Source organism: Vidua macroura, chromosome 3 (genome assembly GCF_024509145.1).
Source record: "Vidua macroura isolate BioBank_ID:100142 chromosome 3, ASM2450914v1, whole genome shotgun sequence".
In the NCBI taxonomy this organism is placed as follows: domain Eukaryota; kingdom Metazoa; phylum Chordata; class Aves; order Passeriformes; family Viduidae; genus Vidua; species Vidua macroura.
The window spans coordinates 1,686,860-1,703,082 of NC_071573.1; the positions used below are offsets into that span (position 1 = coordinate 1,686,860).

A 16,223-nucleotide genomic window follows, 5' to 3' on the forward strand; every position below is an offset into this window, starting at 1 on the left:
TGTTCACCCTTGTGAGAAATTAGCTTTGGAAAAATGAGTCATGCCTTTAATGTGGACCATTTGCATAACTTAGTGAAGTTTCTCAGTCAGCTGTCCTGGTAAAATAAGGAGACAGAGAGAGTCCACAAGCTCGTTTTGCTGTGATGGCCATCATCTCAGAAGCTGGACACTGTTGCATAAAGGGATAAAAACCACTTACCTGACCCTCAGAAGTGCCTTTGGCAGAGCTGCTCACTGAATGCAGAGTTTAATGGTTTCAATAATTTACCTGTAGCGTTGTCCTGTCATAATCATAAGCCCATGCCACTTTGGCCAAGTTTTTGTTATCATTGGGCTGCCTCTGTGAGTTAAAAGCACAATAAATGTCACCTAGGGGCTTCTTGCCTAAGAAATGCTTTCCTCTTCCCCCTGTGCAGTGGCTGCAGATCCGTGCTGCTTCCCTTAAGTCGGTGAGTTTTGGAACCAAGGCCAAGATCCAAAGAGATATTCTTAATCATCATTTAATCTTGGCCTGGTCAGCCCATTTTATTGGCCTGTGCTGCCATGCAGTGGGAAGGGAGTGTCTGCAGGGGGAAGGGAGATGCTGTGAGTGTGTGGTGAGGGCAGATCCACCTGCTGCCAAGCACTCCTGAATCTGCTTAGGCAGCTTGTGAAACTGTGGCTTTTTGGGAGTTAATCACCTTGTTTGGGGTCAAAGTCCTTGAAAGTCTTCCAAGACCTGGCCTTTCTGATCTGTATTTCTCAACCACAGAAAATCTGGTATTTGCTTGAAAGTAGTGAGAGTAGATTTGAATTACAAGTCCAAATTTAGTTTTGTGCAAATGGAGTTAAATTTTTTATTTATTAGTCAAAACAACCTGCTAGAAAACTCATCCTTCTTAAACATGCATACAAGCTTGCCAGGATGACTGGACTGGCTGTTTAAACATTTTGCTCTTGACTCTGTCTCTTTTAGAGATGGCTTGCCAATGACTTATTTGACTGATGGGTGACTAAGCATTTAAGACAAAATCCAGTCTTTGTTTTTTTTGCTTCTTGAGTGCATTTCTGAAATTGGAAGCCAGTGAAAAATGATCTACCTGTAAATAAACATTCTGCTACCAGGGAAGGAGGTAAGAAAGAGCATGTTGTTAGCCTTAAGGAATCTTTCTTTAGCAGGAGGTAATGGGACTGGTGCTCCAAGCCAAGATGAATTACTTGTGCAGCTTGTAATTTATTGAACCCTGTGGTCTTCCAGAATGATCCAAATTGGAGTTACATCATGAATGTATTTGACACCTATTTTTCTCTGGAAGCCATAGCTCACCTTAATGTTTTCACCAATGGGTTTTTCTTCTGAGTTACAAATCCCTCTTGTGTGAGCAGTCAGAGACTAAAGTAAATACTGATCTCCCTTGCACATTTAAAACAATATCGATGTATAACTCAGGAGGCTGTAAAATTCTTTAGTAGGAGAAGCTCATTATGCAACTGAATTCCAGTTCTCATCTTCCTGGACCACAGAGCAGAAGCTGGCATTGCTATTTCATGTGAGACAATTATATCATGTTACATGGTGCACTGAGTGAACTTTTCTGCTAAAATGATCAAATTAAAGTTTACTGTCAAGATACGGAGCCTCCTTATTAAGGATGGTAAAAGCCATCCTTAGTTCATAAAATGCATTCTTGAATGGAACATTAAAGTTAGCTAATCTTCCTTTGAAGGCAGTGAGTCTGACAGCATTACATTTTTTAAGACCTTTCTGAAGGCTGTGGCAGTAAAAAAAAAAGGCATATTTTTTTTTTAGTTTTACTATTCCATGAGTTAAATGTGCTCTGTAGGTAATTAGCTATGCCATGTGATCTATCTAATTGATCACTGGGTGGTGTCAAGAGATGGTCCTCTGGTGCTGGAAGACTGAGTTCTGTGTGGCCTGAGATCAGTTTTGCATCTCAGTAAACCACAGATCAGGCTCTCAACTCTTGCATGATTCACTCCAGTACATAGCCCCTCTTCAGATTTCTGTTTTTGCCTAAAAATCAATCCATTCTTTCTTGCCTGTAAAAGTGTTTTCCATATGTCTGAATAGGAGGGATGTTCTAAAATTGATTTCCAGGCACTGTTGAATGTGAGATTTATGCTTTCTTTTTGTTATAACTGTAAGGACACAGCTGCAGTTCTTTCTTGTTGAGATTTGTGACTCTAGTGAAATTTCTGGTGCTCACAATCCATTCTTGATCCCAGGGAGGGGATTGCTAGCTGAAGTGTGCTGCCTGTCTCAGAAATATCTATTCCAAAACTATTAACAGTATTTCTGGGACAGTTAATAGGAGAAGGAAATTGTTTGTGATTTAAATTGTTTTTATTTTTACTCTGTTAAAAGAGGCACTAAATGGAAGTGAAAAACCATTTGTGAGCTCAGGAGAGTAGAAATAAAAAGATGAAGGGGCTAAGATGAGATGCTGCTTCTTCTTTTCCTGATCATTCAGGATGTAGGTGTGATGTCAGAGCAAGCATGTCCTTGCTGAAATTTTGAGAACCTAGCGTTTCAATGGGGATGCTTTAATTGTATGGATTTTCCTAAAATACTTGCAAATTTGCAACTTCACAGTTCAATATGCAATTGCAAAGTAACTCTGTAAAATACTTTTGCTTAGAGATAGTTACAAGTGAGCCAGTTGCTTTTTATGTGTTCTAATTATTTTTAAAAAAGGAAGGTCCTGAAAGTGAACCTTAGGAATTAAATATTTTTGGTATGACCTCTTAACGGAGAGACTATTAACAAGAGCATGACAGGACAAGGGGGATTGGCTTCAAACTGAGAGAGGGTAGGTTTAGATTGGATATTAGGAGGATATTGTTCACTGTGAGGCTGATGAGGCACTGGTACAGGCTGCCCAGAGAGGCTGTGGATTCTCCATCCCTGGGGAAGGGTTCAGACTAGGTTGGCTGGGGCTCTGAGCAACCTGGTCTAGTGGAAGGTGTTCCTATCCATGGCAGGCAACTTGGAACTGGATGTTGTTTAAGGTCCCTTCCAGCCCTAACCATTCTATGACTCTGTGATTAGTTATTTTTTGAAAACTTTTCCCTGTGCAAAAGGTGAACTCCAAGGCAGAATCCTCATGTAACCTCCAGAACGTAAGGATCTCAGACCTCTATTCAAGTTCAAGCAGTGAAAACTACACAGAAAAGCTGACTTGTGAGAAATGCTTCTTATTCCATCCAGCATCCTCTGGCCATTTACAAAGAAAGTGCTTAAAGGGTTTTCCAAAAATCCACTTCCCATTAATCTTGCCAGAAACTCCTGTGCAGTATTACTCAGGGAGTTTAAACTGGGCCAGTATTGTGGTGCATACAAATTCAAAATAAAGGCCACCCAGAGGAGATAAGTGAAGTCAAGTAGCAACATGAAGTTGGGGTCTTTTTGCAGGAGATTTGCTGGTTGCATGACCAGCTAAGGTAGTAATGGAAAAAAAGGAGCGTGGAAGTGGCTCTTTGAGTCAGTCTGTTTGCCAACAAATGTCTGCAACCATGCAACAGTGTGCGTGTGTTTCTTTCCCAGCAGAGATTTCTATATTTTTAATGCCATATTTTAGGCTGTCATCTCTAATTTAAGGATGTCTTTGTTAGGCCAAAGTTCAAATATCTCTAGCCTTCATGTTTTGTTTCTAGTGGTTTGTCCAGCATCAGTATCCAGGGAAAAAAAAGAAAAAGATAAAAGTGTAGTGAAGCTTTTCAGAATAAGATCCTGGGTCTAATCATCTTCCTCTCAGGGAAGAGTGGCTTAAACCATGGATGTCATGGTGTTTAATTGGCTTTTGAATCCATGAGAGTTCCCAGACCATTTCTTGATACCACCTCAACATTCTGGAGCCATGTAAGCCTCAGCAGCAAAGTTTAAAGATTTTATGAATTATGGTGGGTTTTTTTTGGTTTGTCTTTGTGGAAACTTAAGATGTACAATAATAAATCAAAACCTAAAACTACTGTGTATCACATGAAAAAGACCTGAAAGAAGAACATGGTAGAGACTGTGTGTACCACAGAGAATTAGGAAGAAAATGTTTTATGATATTATTCTCTAGGTTGTTCAGTAATAACAAGGGCTAAGCTCATGGTTCACTAGCTGTCATCTGCAGGTTTTAAAATGGAAATAAATATAAGCATGAGGTGGGAAAGACTCAATGCAAAGTACAGCAAACACTGTTAGTATTCAAGTTTTTGAAGGGATCAGCTGGTTTAAAGAGTTTTTGGAAGGTGAGGGAAGAGTCAAGCTGCAATGATGATATGAAGAAAAAAAAGAATTGAGAAGAGAGTTTTTTAGTGTCATAAAACTCATTTGTGCAACTGGGAGCCTTTCCTACCTGTGAGGATATGCAGTTAGGTGACCTCCTCAGTCTGAGCTCTCAAATTTGCAAGTCTTGAACTTTATGGAGTAGTGACTTAAAAAGAAGCTTACAAAAATAAGTATTTCCAAGTTAGGGAAGGAGAGAGACAGAATATTCTGGTTTTAAAATGTGGGAATTGTTCAGCAAAGCTAGTGCAAGGGAATATACCAAAAGCTGGTTTTTAAAGTCTATTTAGATCCTGATTTTTAAGAGTTTCATGTGGAGGAAAAGTTATTAGAATGGGTATTCTATTGTAGCTCCCTTATCATGCTAAAAATTCTTCAGGTGTTACAGGAAAGCAGTATAGAAAATATGCTTTTAAAATAGAAAATGTCTAGTATTTATCTGTGCACGTTAAAGTACCCTTGGCATGCCTGGTGGGATTTTTAGATATTGGGATACATACTTATAATTCAGCTTTGATTTAACAGTGAAACTGGAGCAAAGGGCAGGGAGGAAAGTCCAGTTGCCATTAACAGGCCCTACATTTCTGAAATCAGTAGAGCTGTTTGCTTTATTAGGTGCAAAGCTAGTTAATGCTGGGAGGCTGTGAAGTACCATTCTGAATTCTTAAGCCTCAGTTGCTAAACAAAACATGCTCCTACAAAAATGCTGCCTTATTTCGGGACTATAGTGGATTTTTGTCCAAAAACTTTATTGAAAAAGGTAGGATTTTATTCATATAAAGAATACTGTAATGTCATACAGGATGGTTAAGTAGTCTGACCTTTATTAAGGAAAATGTAAAGTAATTTAGAAACTTTAAAAACTTTAGGGAACAATAATTGGAAAATTCTATTACTGTATTATTGGCTCACTATTTGGAAATGCTGACCTGTTGTTTCTCAGAAATTTTTGACAACCATCTTCATTCTCAGCATTTACTTTTTCTGTATGTGTATTCCATTGCCTTCGTTATTTGATTAATCTTCAGGGTCTTTGGATGTTTTTGGGAGTTTTTTTGGGTTTTTTTTGGTTGGTGTTTTTTTTTTTGTTACTGCTTACAAGATGTTTCCAGAAGGTCTGACAAACTGATTGCTAGGTTAGCAAATGAATGATGCAGTGCAGTGTGAGAGGGGACAGGGAGAACAACTGCTCTCATGTTTGAAACACTCTTGTTGCTGAATAAGGACAAAACTTTTTTTTTTTTTTTTGGTTCATGGTCATGATGTCAGTTTTGGTTATCTAGGCAGTCACTTTCCCTCTGAGAAAGGAAAACACCCAAAATGGCTTGTGTTCACTGTTTTGGAAAGGCATGTTTGAGTGAGGAAATGGACTTTAATTTTCTTTGGTCTTGTTGTCTGAACTTTGGCCCTTGGGATCTGCTGAGAAAGAGCAGTAGACATGTTCAAAGCATGTTCAGAATTCACTCTTAGAGAAATCTATATGAAATTAGATTTTAAATGCATACTCAAAGTACCCTTTAAGGGAAGGTACAAGTATTTCTTAATTTATACATTGAAACCTGTTATATATACATATATTTACAGGTATACATATATTGCACAGGTAAAATGCAATCTTTTTTTGTGGTGGTCTTGGAAATGTTCAGCACAGAGTCGCTGATGAAATATCAACCTGATCCTCAATTTATGTAAACTAGCTGAAATGCAATATTTGAATCCATACTTCTCACTTTTATCAGACCTTTGTTACCTTCAAACATCTTTATTCCACTCTGAAAAAAAAAAAAAACAAAAAACAAAAAACAAAAAAAAAACAAAACAAACAAAAAAAAAAAAAAACCAAAAAAAAAAAAAAAACCAAAAAAAAAAACAGCCAGACTAATCAGGGAGAATCTTCAGCATATGTGGCATTGGTTGGTAAGAAGAAATTTGAGTTGAAGGCTAAAGTAATGTTGGTAGTAGGAAAAAAATACCGTTTTTATTCTTTTTTTTTGGTAGTAAAATTTGATTACCTGTTTGTGAAAGAGGAGGTGGGGGGAAAACCCAGTCTGTCGTTGCTTTTTGTGTAAGGCATCTGCTACCACTTCTGGGTTTCCCTTTTAGAATGCCTGGACAACTAATGTGCTGGTAATAACTTGCTTAAAAATTAATAGAAATGCAAATGCTTTCAAGTGTTATGTCGCACATTAAAATCTCTGGAACTAATATGTTCAATTGGATCTTATTTTGAAGAGTGCCATAGCACCAAGTAGCATAGCAACAGCCTTCTTTTAAGAGATGCCCAGTTAATATGTGCATGAGGTGTTCTTGTGTTCTGTCTTCCAGTCCCTCCTTTGTTCTTGTCATTCTTGGTTTCAGTTCTCAGTGATTTTTTTTTTTTTTTTTTTTTTTTGTCTTCTCAGTCTATATTCTCTGCCTGATTCAGTCTTTCCCAGCCTGCTTAATTTTGTTCCTATTTATCTTTATTTTTCTTTATATGTGGTTAGATGAACAGAGGCTGGGCAATAGTAGGGACTCTGAATGCACCTTTCATCTTTCATTGTATGTCTAAATGCAGGCTGATAGGAGGAGGAGGAGGTGCTGAAAAACTGCCTTGTGGTTCCTGTACTTTACCCTGCTGGGTTGTTCAGTTTGTTCCTGATTTATTTGTGGAGAGGGCTGCATTGCTGTATTTATGTACAATAAAATTGAGAGACTTAAGCCTCTTACTGATAGGACAGAAAAGGCATAAGAAAAGTGTCTAAGGAGAAGCACTGCTAAAGATGACAAAAACCTCTTTCACCTAAAGTCCTGAAGGGATGAGCAATGATGCTGTGGTTGGTGGTGCTGAATTGTAACTTGAGGAAGAGACATGAAGGTGTTTGGGATGTTTTGGTGTTTCCTAGGATACAAGGGGATGTTCAGCTGCACAATGGCAATGACCTTTTGGGCAATCTTTGTTCATTCTTGCATTTTAACCTTGCCTTTTTATTGTACTCCCTTTGTTTTTGGCACTGCTGAAGGTTAAACACAAATAAGGTTTTGAAGGGGATTTAACTGAAGACCAGCTGCATGCATTACTTACCTGGTGCATTCAGCCTTTAGAATTTTCTTCCTAATCTGAGCTTTGCTTTCCCTGTGCTCATCCTGCTTTCATATGCATCTTAAATGACATTAATTCTCAGTTTTTTCCCCAGCATCTGGTGGCGTGGTGATGGAATTTTGTTTTACAATTCACTACTGCACTTAATTGCTAATCTTTGGGCACCTTGAGACAAAAGTGCTTTAAATTAACGTGAGCCAGCCATTCTGTGAGATAAAGAGTGGTGCAGAAATGTGAAGGTGTGTGGAGCCCCATGCTTGGCCCGTGCCAGATGAGCACTTTGCTGAACTGAGAGATTTTGCAGCTCATTTTGTGACGGGTTTGTACAGTTTTAAAAGCTGTTGTAAAGTGACGTGCAGCTCGTGCTGCTGCAGTTTCCATTTCAACACGGTTTTCTGTGTTTTCAGCAGTCAGGCCAGTCTGCTGCTCCTCACTTATGTGTGTTATGCTCTCCAGTTTATGTTCTTAAAAATAGGTGCTTTCTTCTTGCTCCTAACTGGCTTTTTATAAATTGCACTGTGGATTTAATGGAGGAAACCAGTGGGTTTCTGGAGATCTGTATTTCTATGGAGTAGAGCCATGAATAGCATCACTTGATATGTGCTTGAAAAATAAGTATTTGGAGCTATTTAACAGTGTTTCACTCGGAGAATATGCTAGTGGCTTCTTTTTGTTATGAATTCTATGTGGAAAAATCTGCTCAGTGGCTATTTGGGGAAATTTGGTGTGAGTAATGTATACAGGGATACATCAGATCAAATGGAAAATCAGAAATTGTCTAAGGTTAATTGAGTGTTCAGTGGGTTTTAAGTGGCACTGAAAGTATTATTAGATTTTTTTTTTTTACATATTTTTCAGAAATTACATGAGCAGTCTGAAAGACATTAGTCTTTTTGATATGGTTTTTTTATTGACAAAAACTGTGGAAAAAAAACTAAAATGAACTTGCAAAATGTTTTATCAAATATGTTTGTGCTTTTAAAGAGAGTTTGGATAACAATTCTAAACTTATGTACTATTCCAAAGACAAATACATCTGTCGCATTCCACATGATTATTAAACCGTAGGGTTTTTTTCAGTTGGATGCTAAATTTTGTCTTTGATTTAGCAGTAAAAAATGTTTTGTAAACAAACAGAAATGCTGAAGGGTGAATTCTTTCTTCTCCATGCACGCAGGTGTGCCAGGAACATTTATAACTGGAAGAGAATTTGGCTTAGTTTTTTGATTGTTTAGAAATCAGTCTTGTCTCTGTATTACTCCTCCAATACTCTGGTTGGAGGATATCCTAAAATATGGTAACTCTTAGAGTATAACTGCTATATTTGTTACTTCTGTCAGCTCTGGGAAGACCATAATTTCCAGTAGGTGCCTCAATATACACTTACCTGAACTGGAAGGGTGAAAAATGGAGAACAAAATTATGATAATGAACAGGAAATTCACAATATTGCCTTCACATTCTTCATTTTTCTGATACTTGATACCGGTGTTCCCAGAGCCTTGTTATGTTTCTATGTTTCATTTAAAATTCCCAGGGCCAGTATAAAAGAGCTAGAAATAATCTGTTGCAGTAATAGAGCAAAAGGAAGAGAAATACCTCTCTAGTGTATTTTCATGTGGGTGTGCAAATGGTGGAAGGAGTTCAAACCTACTTGTGTTTTCTCTCAGAAAAATGGTTTATTAAAGCATGCCATGGCAGAGAAAAGTGGTAGAACTGCTGGACTCTATCAGTAGTTTTGTTTGTACTAATTACATTTTTTTTAAAAAATTTATTTAGTTTTTTCCTAGTAAAGAACGGTTATTCCCATTCCCATATCTTGGCCTGAGAGCCTTTTTATTTTGAAATTGTGGCAATTCAGAGGGAGGGGGTTTACCTTTTCCATTTCACGAGAGGCCCTGGCCTTCCTTCACAGACTCCTGTCTTTTCAAACCAAGACAAGCTCCCTGACACTGTCACTCAAGTTCATAAGTTATTCTCAGAAATGCTTCCTTCCAATGCTCCCTAACATAAAAACTTGGCTGCAGTGATTGCTTCACTTCTCCTTGATCTCCTGCTGCTGCTCTCCCTTCTTTCACTATCTAGGAATTCTTATCAGGCTTGGGGAATAAAGTACTCTGATATATGAGCTTCTGGGGGGTGCATGGTATTTGTCAGCCTTCTCACAGGGGATAGATAAAATATGGTGCTGTAATGCTGTTGAGGAAATTGGATGGGCTTTTCTACAGAAATGTGTCTCAAAAGCAATTTCAGTCATCTTGCTTATGGTGCTTTGTACCATGTAAGCCAGCTGAACAGAGTTCTGTGCAGGATAGAGTGGGACATTAGAGGCCAGGCTTGCTAGCATTACTCTAAATGGGTTGTGTGCTCCAGGCCAAGAACAAGTCTCTATCAGTAGAACCAATGAATTAACCTGGACATTTAAAAATATTGAGGTATAATATAATTATAATATAATTATAATATAATATAATATAATAATAATATAATATGATATAATAATATAATATAATAATATAATAAGATTATAATATTATATAATTATGATATAATAGAATTATAATAGGATATAATTATAATATGATATAATATAATTATACTATAATAATAATATAATTATAATATAATTAAGAATTATATCTATATTATATATATAATATAATTAAGAATTTTGAGTGCAAGAACACAATTCTGTGAAATAGTGGCCTGTAGCTGGCGATTTTGAAACTCTTGGAATGAAGAGTTTTACGTTTTGCTGGTTTCAATGTCTTTCAGAACAGGCATTTTCCTCAAGGGTAATCAGAGACTTATTTGTATCTACAACCTAATATCTTTTGCCTGCTGCCTGTTTTCTTGTAGCTGATAAGGCACTCTAAAGGCATTAAGATTTTCAGGGTGGCCACAAAACACAACTGATGTGATCAGGCAGCAGCTTTTCCCAGGCTTTCATGCCTGCTTTCCTTCGTAGTTTATAACAGTACCTAAAACACCACAACCTGGTGTTCAGGCTGTGTTTGACAAAATGCAAGGGAATTGAGGAAGTTTGCACTTAGCCCACCTTGTCCTTAGCCCCCAGGTAGCACTCCTTGCAATTTTTGTTGTATTCATAAATGATATTTTGCATTAACTTATTGTGCATATTGTTGTAAGGCTTAATTTGCTTCAGTGCTAAGAATTGGTTGGCTAAGACTTGGTTGGGGGTTTTTGATTCTTTCAGCAAGAATATAGATATATTTAAGTTCTCCAGCAAAAGAGAATGGGGTATTAAATAATTTTTAAGATGATGATAGACCTTAAAGATTTTTAAGAGATTCATGTTGCCCTCATGATGGTGAGCATACTATTTTTTGCCATAGTCAAGTTACTACACTTTAAATATATATATAGATATAGATTTCTTTTTTGTATATACTAACTTGACTGATTGAAGAGTTTGCATGCAGATAGTGCACTCAATTCCTCTCCAAGTAGATTATCTAGTAAAGTTAGCTTGTAAATAAATTCAAGCAATATGGCAATTTATTGCCAGGAAGAAATCTCTCAGAGTTGCAGCTTAAATAAAAACAGAGGTGGAAAAAAGCCAGGAATGAATAAGTAATCCATCTAATTCTAGAATGGTTTGGGTTGGAAGAGACCTTAAAGATCACTCAGGTCCAACTCCCCTGCCATGGGAAGGGACATCTTCCATTCATCTGGGTTGCTGAACGTGGTCCTGAACACCTTTAGGAATGGAGCATCCACGTCTCTGGACAAACAGAACCAGAGCCTTACCACTCTGAATTTCTTCCTAATATATCATTTAAACCTACTCTCTTTCAATTTAAAGCCATTCCCTCTTGTCCTAGCAATACATGCTGCTGTAAAAAGTCCTTCTCCAGCTTTTTTGTGGGCCCCCTTTAGTAGATGTGTGTCCTCCTTGTGTTGGGGGCCCCAGAGCTGGGCAGCACACCAGGCAATTTTTTTTTTTTTTTTTTAACATTTTATATTCCCAGTGGAGTCCTTTTTGTAGAAAGTTTCGGTGAGGATCTGATGCTTGGAAGAGCCCTGATGTGAAACAGAATGAAATCCTCCTTACTGTGGGGAGGTCTTTCTGTCTGCATGCAGAGGTACAAGGGAACAGGGAAAATCCCTGAAGCTGTGAAAATAGATGGAGGCTTCTGCATCCTCTGTAATCTCTCATTTCCAGCACAAAGCACAAGTTTCCTCTGCCACGTTACAACATTGCAGTGTTGTTTTACAACATTGGGAAGATTTATTGTGGTGAAGGATTTTGGAGTGCAGAATCAAGAATTCTGTCCCTCCTTTTAAAGCAGCAGTGGTGCTGCCAGGTCATCCAGTCCAAACCTCTGCTTGAAGCAAATTCAACTAAATCAGGCCAGCCTGTAATGTGGATCAGTGTGATAAGCAGAGACCTTGAGGGTTAACCCCAGCCTGTTGCTGAAGTTTGCAATTTCTCCTCTGAAAATGTTTTCTTCTTTAGTTATTTAGTCTTAATGGTGCCTATCTTCTTTCCCTTAGCATTGCAATTTCAAAGCTTATGTTAGTAAATTTAAGGTAAAATTGTTTGTCATTCACTCCTTAAAAATACTTCTGTAACTCTTAGCAACAGAGTAGTCTTGTGCTTGTGTACTGCATACATAATTTTCTCTAGTCCAAACTAGGGGATTATTGTGTGCTTATCACTTCTAAATGTGATCTGGAAATAGGTTCACCCTCTGTGCAGCCCAAGCTGTTCAATACTATAAAGTTGGGGTTTTTTTTTTGCCATCAGGTAGTTCCTAATGCTAAAAGTTTGGCAGCTATTAGGCTTTTTTTCTTCTGATGTAAAGGTAAATCAGATAAGGCTATTCTGAGAATATCTGCTAAAAGTAGCAAATGAATCATTTAGCACTGTGCTTAGTTTAGGTTTAAATTTTCAGGGATTCACTTATTTTGAAAAACAAAACTATATGTAATGCTGTGTTTCTTCCAAACTTGCTAAATTTTACTTAATCAGGCATTTCATTTACTGAAAGTGGCTCAAGGTGTCAATGCTGCAAGCCAATTCTATATTTCTTTTTTTTGCTGGAGTAAATAACAGGCTTTTCCAAATCACAGCAGAAAAAGAGCTACCAGAGAAACAATGCCTCTCCCCATACTTAACAAATACACACTCATTATCTGAATATAAGTTGACATTATTGGAAATTGCAAAGTTTACCTGTGGAGACTGTTAATGATTCATTAGCTTTCAAATTTTTGGGAAGGCAGAGAACAATTTGCCGGGAGCTCTTCACACAAGAGTCAGAAATCACAGGTGATCCTTGACTTCTTCAGTGTCCTTATTGCTGTTAGTAGTGATGCCTTAAGGTGATAGCTTTTATATTTTTCAAATCCTATACTGCATTAGTGCATAGCTCTAAACTCCATATAAAGGGCTAGCTACTGTCTTCACATTTTGGTCTGACAAAAAAAAAAAAACCCTCTGGGCCCGAGATCCAAGGGCACAGCACAGCCTCAGGCCCCAAAAAGTACAAAGAAAAGTGAATTGGAGGGGGAAGTGAGCTGGGGGAATAGGACTTCATTACCTGAAGCTGTAATTGGAGAATTAACCCCTGATATCAAATACGTGTCTGAAAAACTTGTGACCGTTGTCTTTTTTGGGTGTGAGGCTTTTACACTGCCCAAGGTGTATCTACTGAGGGTCTTTGATAAATTCCCTCTCCATTCTCCAAGCCTCTGTTCTAGGTAGCCACTCCAAGGCATCAGTAGGTGTGATCCAGCTGCAGTGCACTGGTTTTACTCGAGCACAGTGGTGAATACAACCAGAAGGCAGCTCACAACGCAGTGTTCATCACTCAGCACTACAGCACTTAGAGAGCCAGGGCAGCATCTTGTGTTTCTCCTAGAATTAATCCATATTCTTTCAAGAGTGATCCTTGAAGTCAGGCATTTGAACGCTTCCTTAATTAGCATCTGACTGAAACATTGACAAAAGTCTGGTTTTTTTGCATTCTTCTTAAAGAGCTGTTTGATGATGTGTTTATACAGTCTCTAATTGTAGAATTTGTTCGTGTAAAGCAGCTGTAAAATTTCCCTTGGAAAATCAGATTTGATTAACAGTGACTCAAGGTCTGGCACTGGAAATCTAAGTGGGATTTACCTTTTCATTTAGGCAGTTGGAGGAATGCTACAAAGCAGGCTCCCACCATGCCTGTCCATCCCATCTGGCTATAGCCCTGGTCCTCTTAATCCTTCACTTTGATAGATGCTCAAAGTCACCTGCTCTCAGCATGTTTCACTCAAAATGATTGTAGGAAGTCTGGCTGTGTAAACCTGTGTTCTTGTAGATCTGCCTGATGCTGCTCTTGGGTCAATTAAAATCAGGAGAAGTTACCTCTAGGAGCAGGCAGGCTGTGGGGAATGGGGTCCTAGCCTTGGAGGGGATCCCTGTTAAAACACTGGCTGCATTTTGTGCCTGATATTAACTATTGGCACTCTGTGGGACACTAGTGCAGAACAGGTGTAGAAAACGAAATAGTAACTCAACCTATGCCATCAAAAAGGAAGGACTTGGAAATTTCCCTTGGACTAGGAGTTAAAAGGTGTGTGCATTTGCATATTTGCAGTGCTCTGACCTCCAGCACCACCTGGCTCTATTTCTTTGTGCTGGGTAAAAGTGGGTATTGTTTTAGCTGCAGTTATCTGGTTACTAAAAAGCCATTATAAACTTATATCAGTGGTTTTTTTCTAGTGCAAGACTAATATTTGCCTATTGTTCTTCTGTCTGCATTCTGACACAGATTTATTGTGCCTTGGGGCGAGTCATCAACCTGCCCTTTGTTTCTGTTCCTACACTTGCACAGTAAAAACAGTACTCTCATTCCCTAAAATCAGTTTATTTGGCTAGCCTTTTGAAGTGACTTAAAGTAATTGATGCAGGTGTTACTACGTGTTGCAGGGCTGCATAGAAATTATGCTGCATCAGTGTGTTTCAAATGTGAGCCACTCACCTGTAATGGCATCTAGGAACTCCCAGGATGGTTTAGGAATGATCTGCAGTGGAGATGGGAGAAAAAGGCAAACAGGATTCCCTGCTTTTGTTCAGCTGTTACTATTTTGCTGTGTAATTTAAGCTTTCTGTGCGTCATAACAGTAATGAATGCATTCCAAAATCCACAAAGTTTTAATAAAAATTTCTGCATTAAGGCACATTGTGCCTAACCCCGTTTAGGAACAGCTCAACACTGCATTGCCCCTTATAGGGAATCCTGGAGAACTTGGCAAAAGGCACAATTGTAACTGACAGTAGTAGGGATGTAAAATCTCCTCAGCTGTTGGGAGAATCTTGAGTGTCAAGCTGGTTATGAGAGTGTAACCTCTTCATGGAGAGGGGCAAGAATGAAAAGGCATTTCATCTAGATCTAAAGTCCTTAGCACTTGGTGTTTCTTTGAAATATTGGAGACTTTGGTCCGTTTAATTTCTGCAAAGGTGTGATGGAACTTAACAGGGCCCAGTGAAATAGACTCTTAACAGTTATGCTTTCACTGTGTACATCTTATAAAGATTCATTCTTATAACTAATTCCAAATGCAAAGTCAGAGTAGGGCTGAGGTATTTAAGTGAGATGAGAAGGAAGTGTTAAAAAAAATGCTGTCATGGGCTAAACAACCTCGTTTGCATTTCTGGAGTGTTTTAATGCAACTCAGAATGAAACTTCAGTATAATAATGCTAAAATTATTTGCTTTGCTTTTTCAGCAGCAGAGGGCAAAAGAGCTGTTTTAAATGTTGCTCTTCATAGGCAATTTCTTGGGACTGATGGGTTGGAAAAAAGGATGTGGATGGACAGAAATACTCAGTGGCAGGCTGAAAATATATGGTCTTTGTCCCTAAAGCCCTTATATCTTATTTTAAACAAGAATGGTAATAGTTTTGGTCCAACTTTGAGTAACCAAACTAAAGAAGGAGGCAGCAAGACTGAAAATGCTTAGGAAAAACAAATTATAGCTCTAGAACAGAAAGGCTTTTACAAATTTCCTACTGTTGGAGAAGGGCATAAGAGAACGTGTGGGAAATCCACAGTGGAAAAGAAATGCAAGAAATCTCATCTATTCATAAAAATTGAATTTTGGACATCAGTTACATAACATGACCCTGGAACTCCCTGGCTTTACAGAGGCTGTAGTGTAGTGTTTAAATTATTTGTGTTTTTCTGGATGAACAGTAGCAGGCAGTAACCAGTAGTCAGCAGCTGGACATGTGTTATAACATGTTATAACCAAAGCATGTTAGAACCATTAAATCATAGTTTGCCATCTGTTAAAAAATATGATTTTTTAGGAGAAAACTGTGACATATGACTTCTGTACAGTGATTCATATGCTGTAAGCCATGACTGATTGTGACTAGTTTTTTTTAAAAGCTTGAAACTTCAGAATTTTATTTTGTATGAGTAGTTTATAACATCCACTAAATTGTAACAGTGCCAGGAAGGAGGGACAGTTTTTGATTGGCTGTTGGCCATGAGAAATATTGGATGTGAGTAAATGGGAGATGTAATTGAATGGAATGAAAAATAATGGAAGCAATAATGGTTTTTGCTAATGATTGTATTTTTTTTTTATTTTAGGCTGTGATAGGTTTAGCAATGATTCATCAAGCTAAAATGTGAAAACACCACGAGTTGATTTATTTCTGGGCAGCACAAATCAAAGAGACTCTAAAGCCAAAATTTGGGTTGATTTGCATACTCTCCCAACCCCATGAGTCCAGTGAGATCAGAGTTTAAATCAGGTCAGCATTTGGACTAGTTTCTGGATAGTTCAGGAGTTAAAGACCAGTCTTGTCAGCTGTTATATGAAACACCTTCTGCTGAGTTTTACCT

General features: G+C 38.1%; 1 protein-coding gene across 19 annotated transcripts in view; it reads left to right on the forward strand.

Annotated features, from left to right (window-relative positions):
• The window catches only part of NRXN1 (neurexin 1), a 673,407-nt gene that overhangs the window by 151,812 nt on the left and 505,372 nt on the right, over nucleotides 1-16,223 (forward strand). Inside the window, exon 7 of one of the 19 annotated variants that reach the window (XM_053972536.1) lies at nucleotides 14,405-14,417. The exons of the other annotated variants lie outside the window; for them this stretch is intronic. Coding sequence (XP_053828511.1) covers nucleotides 14,405-14,417 — 13 coding nt within the window. The remainder of the gene's footprint in view (nucleotides 1-14,404; nucleotides 14,418-16,223) is intronic. 19 annotated transcript variants of the gene reach the window in all.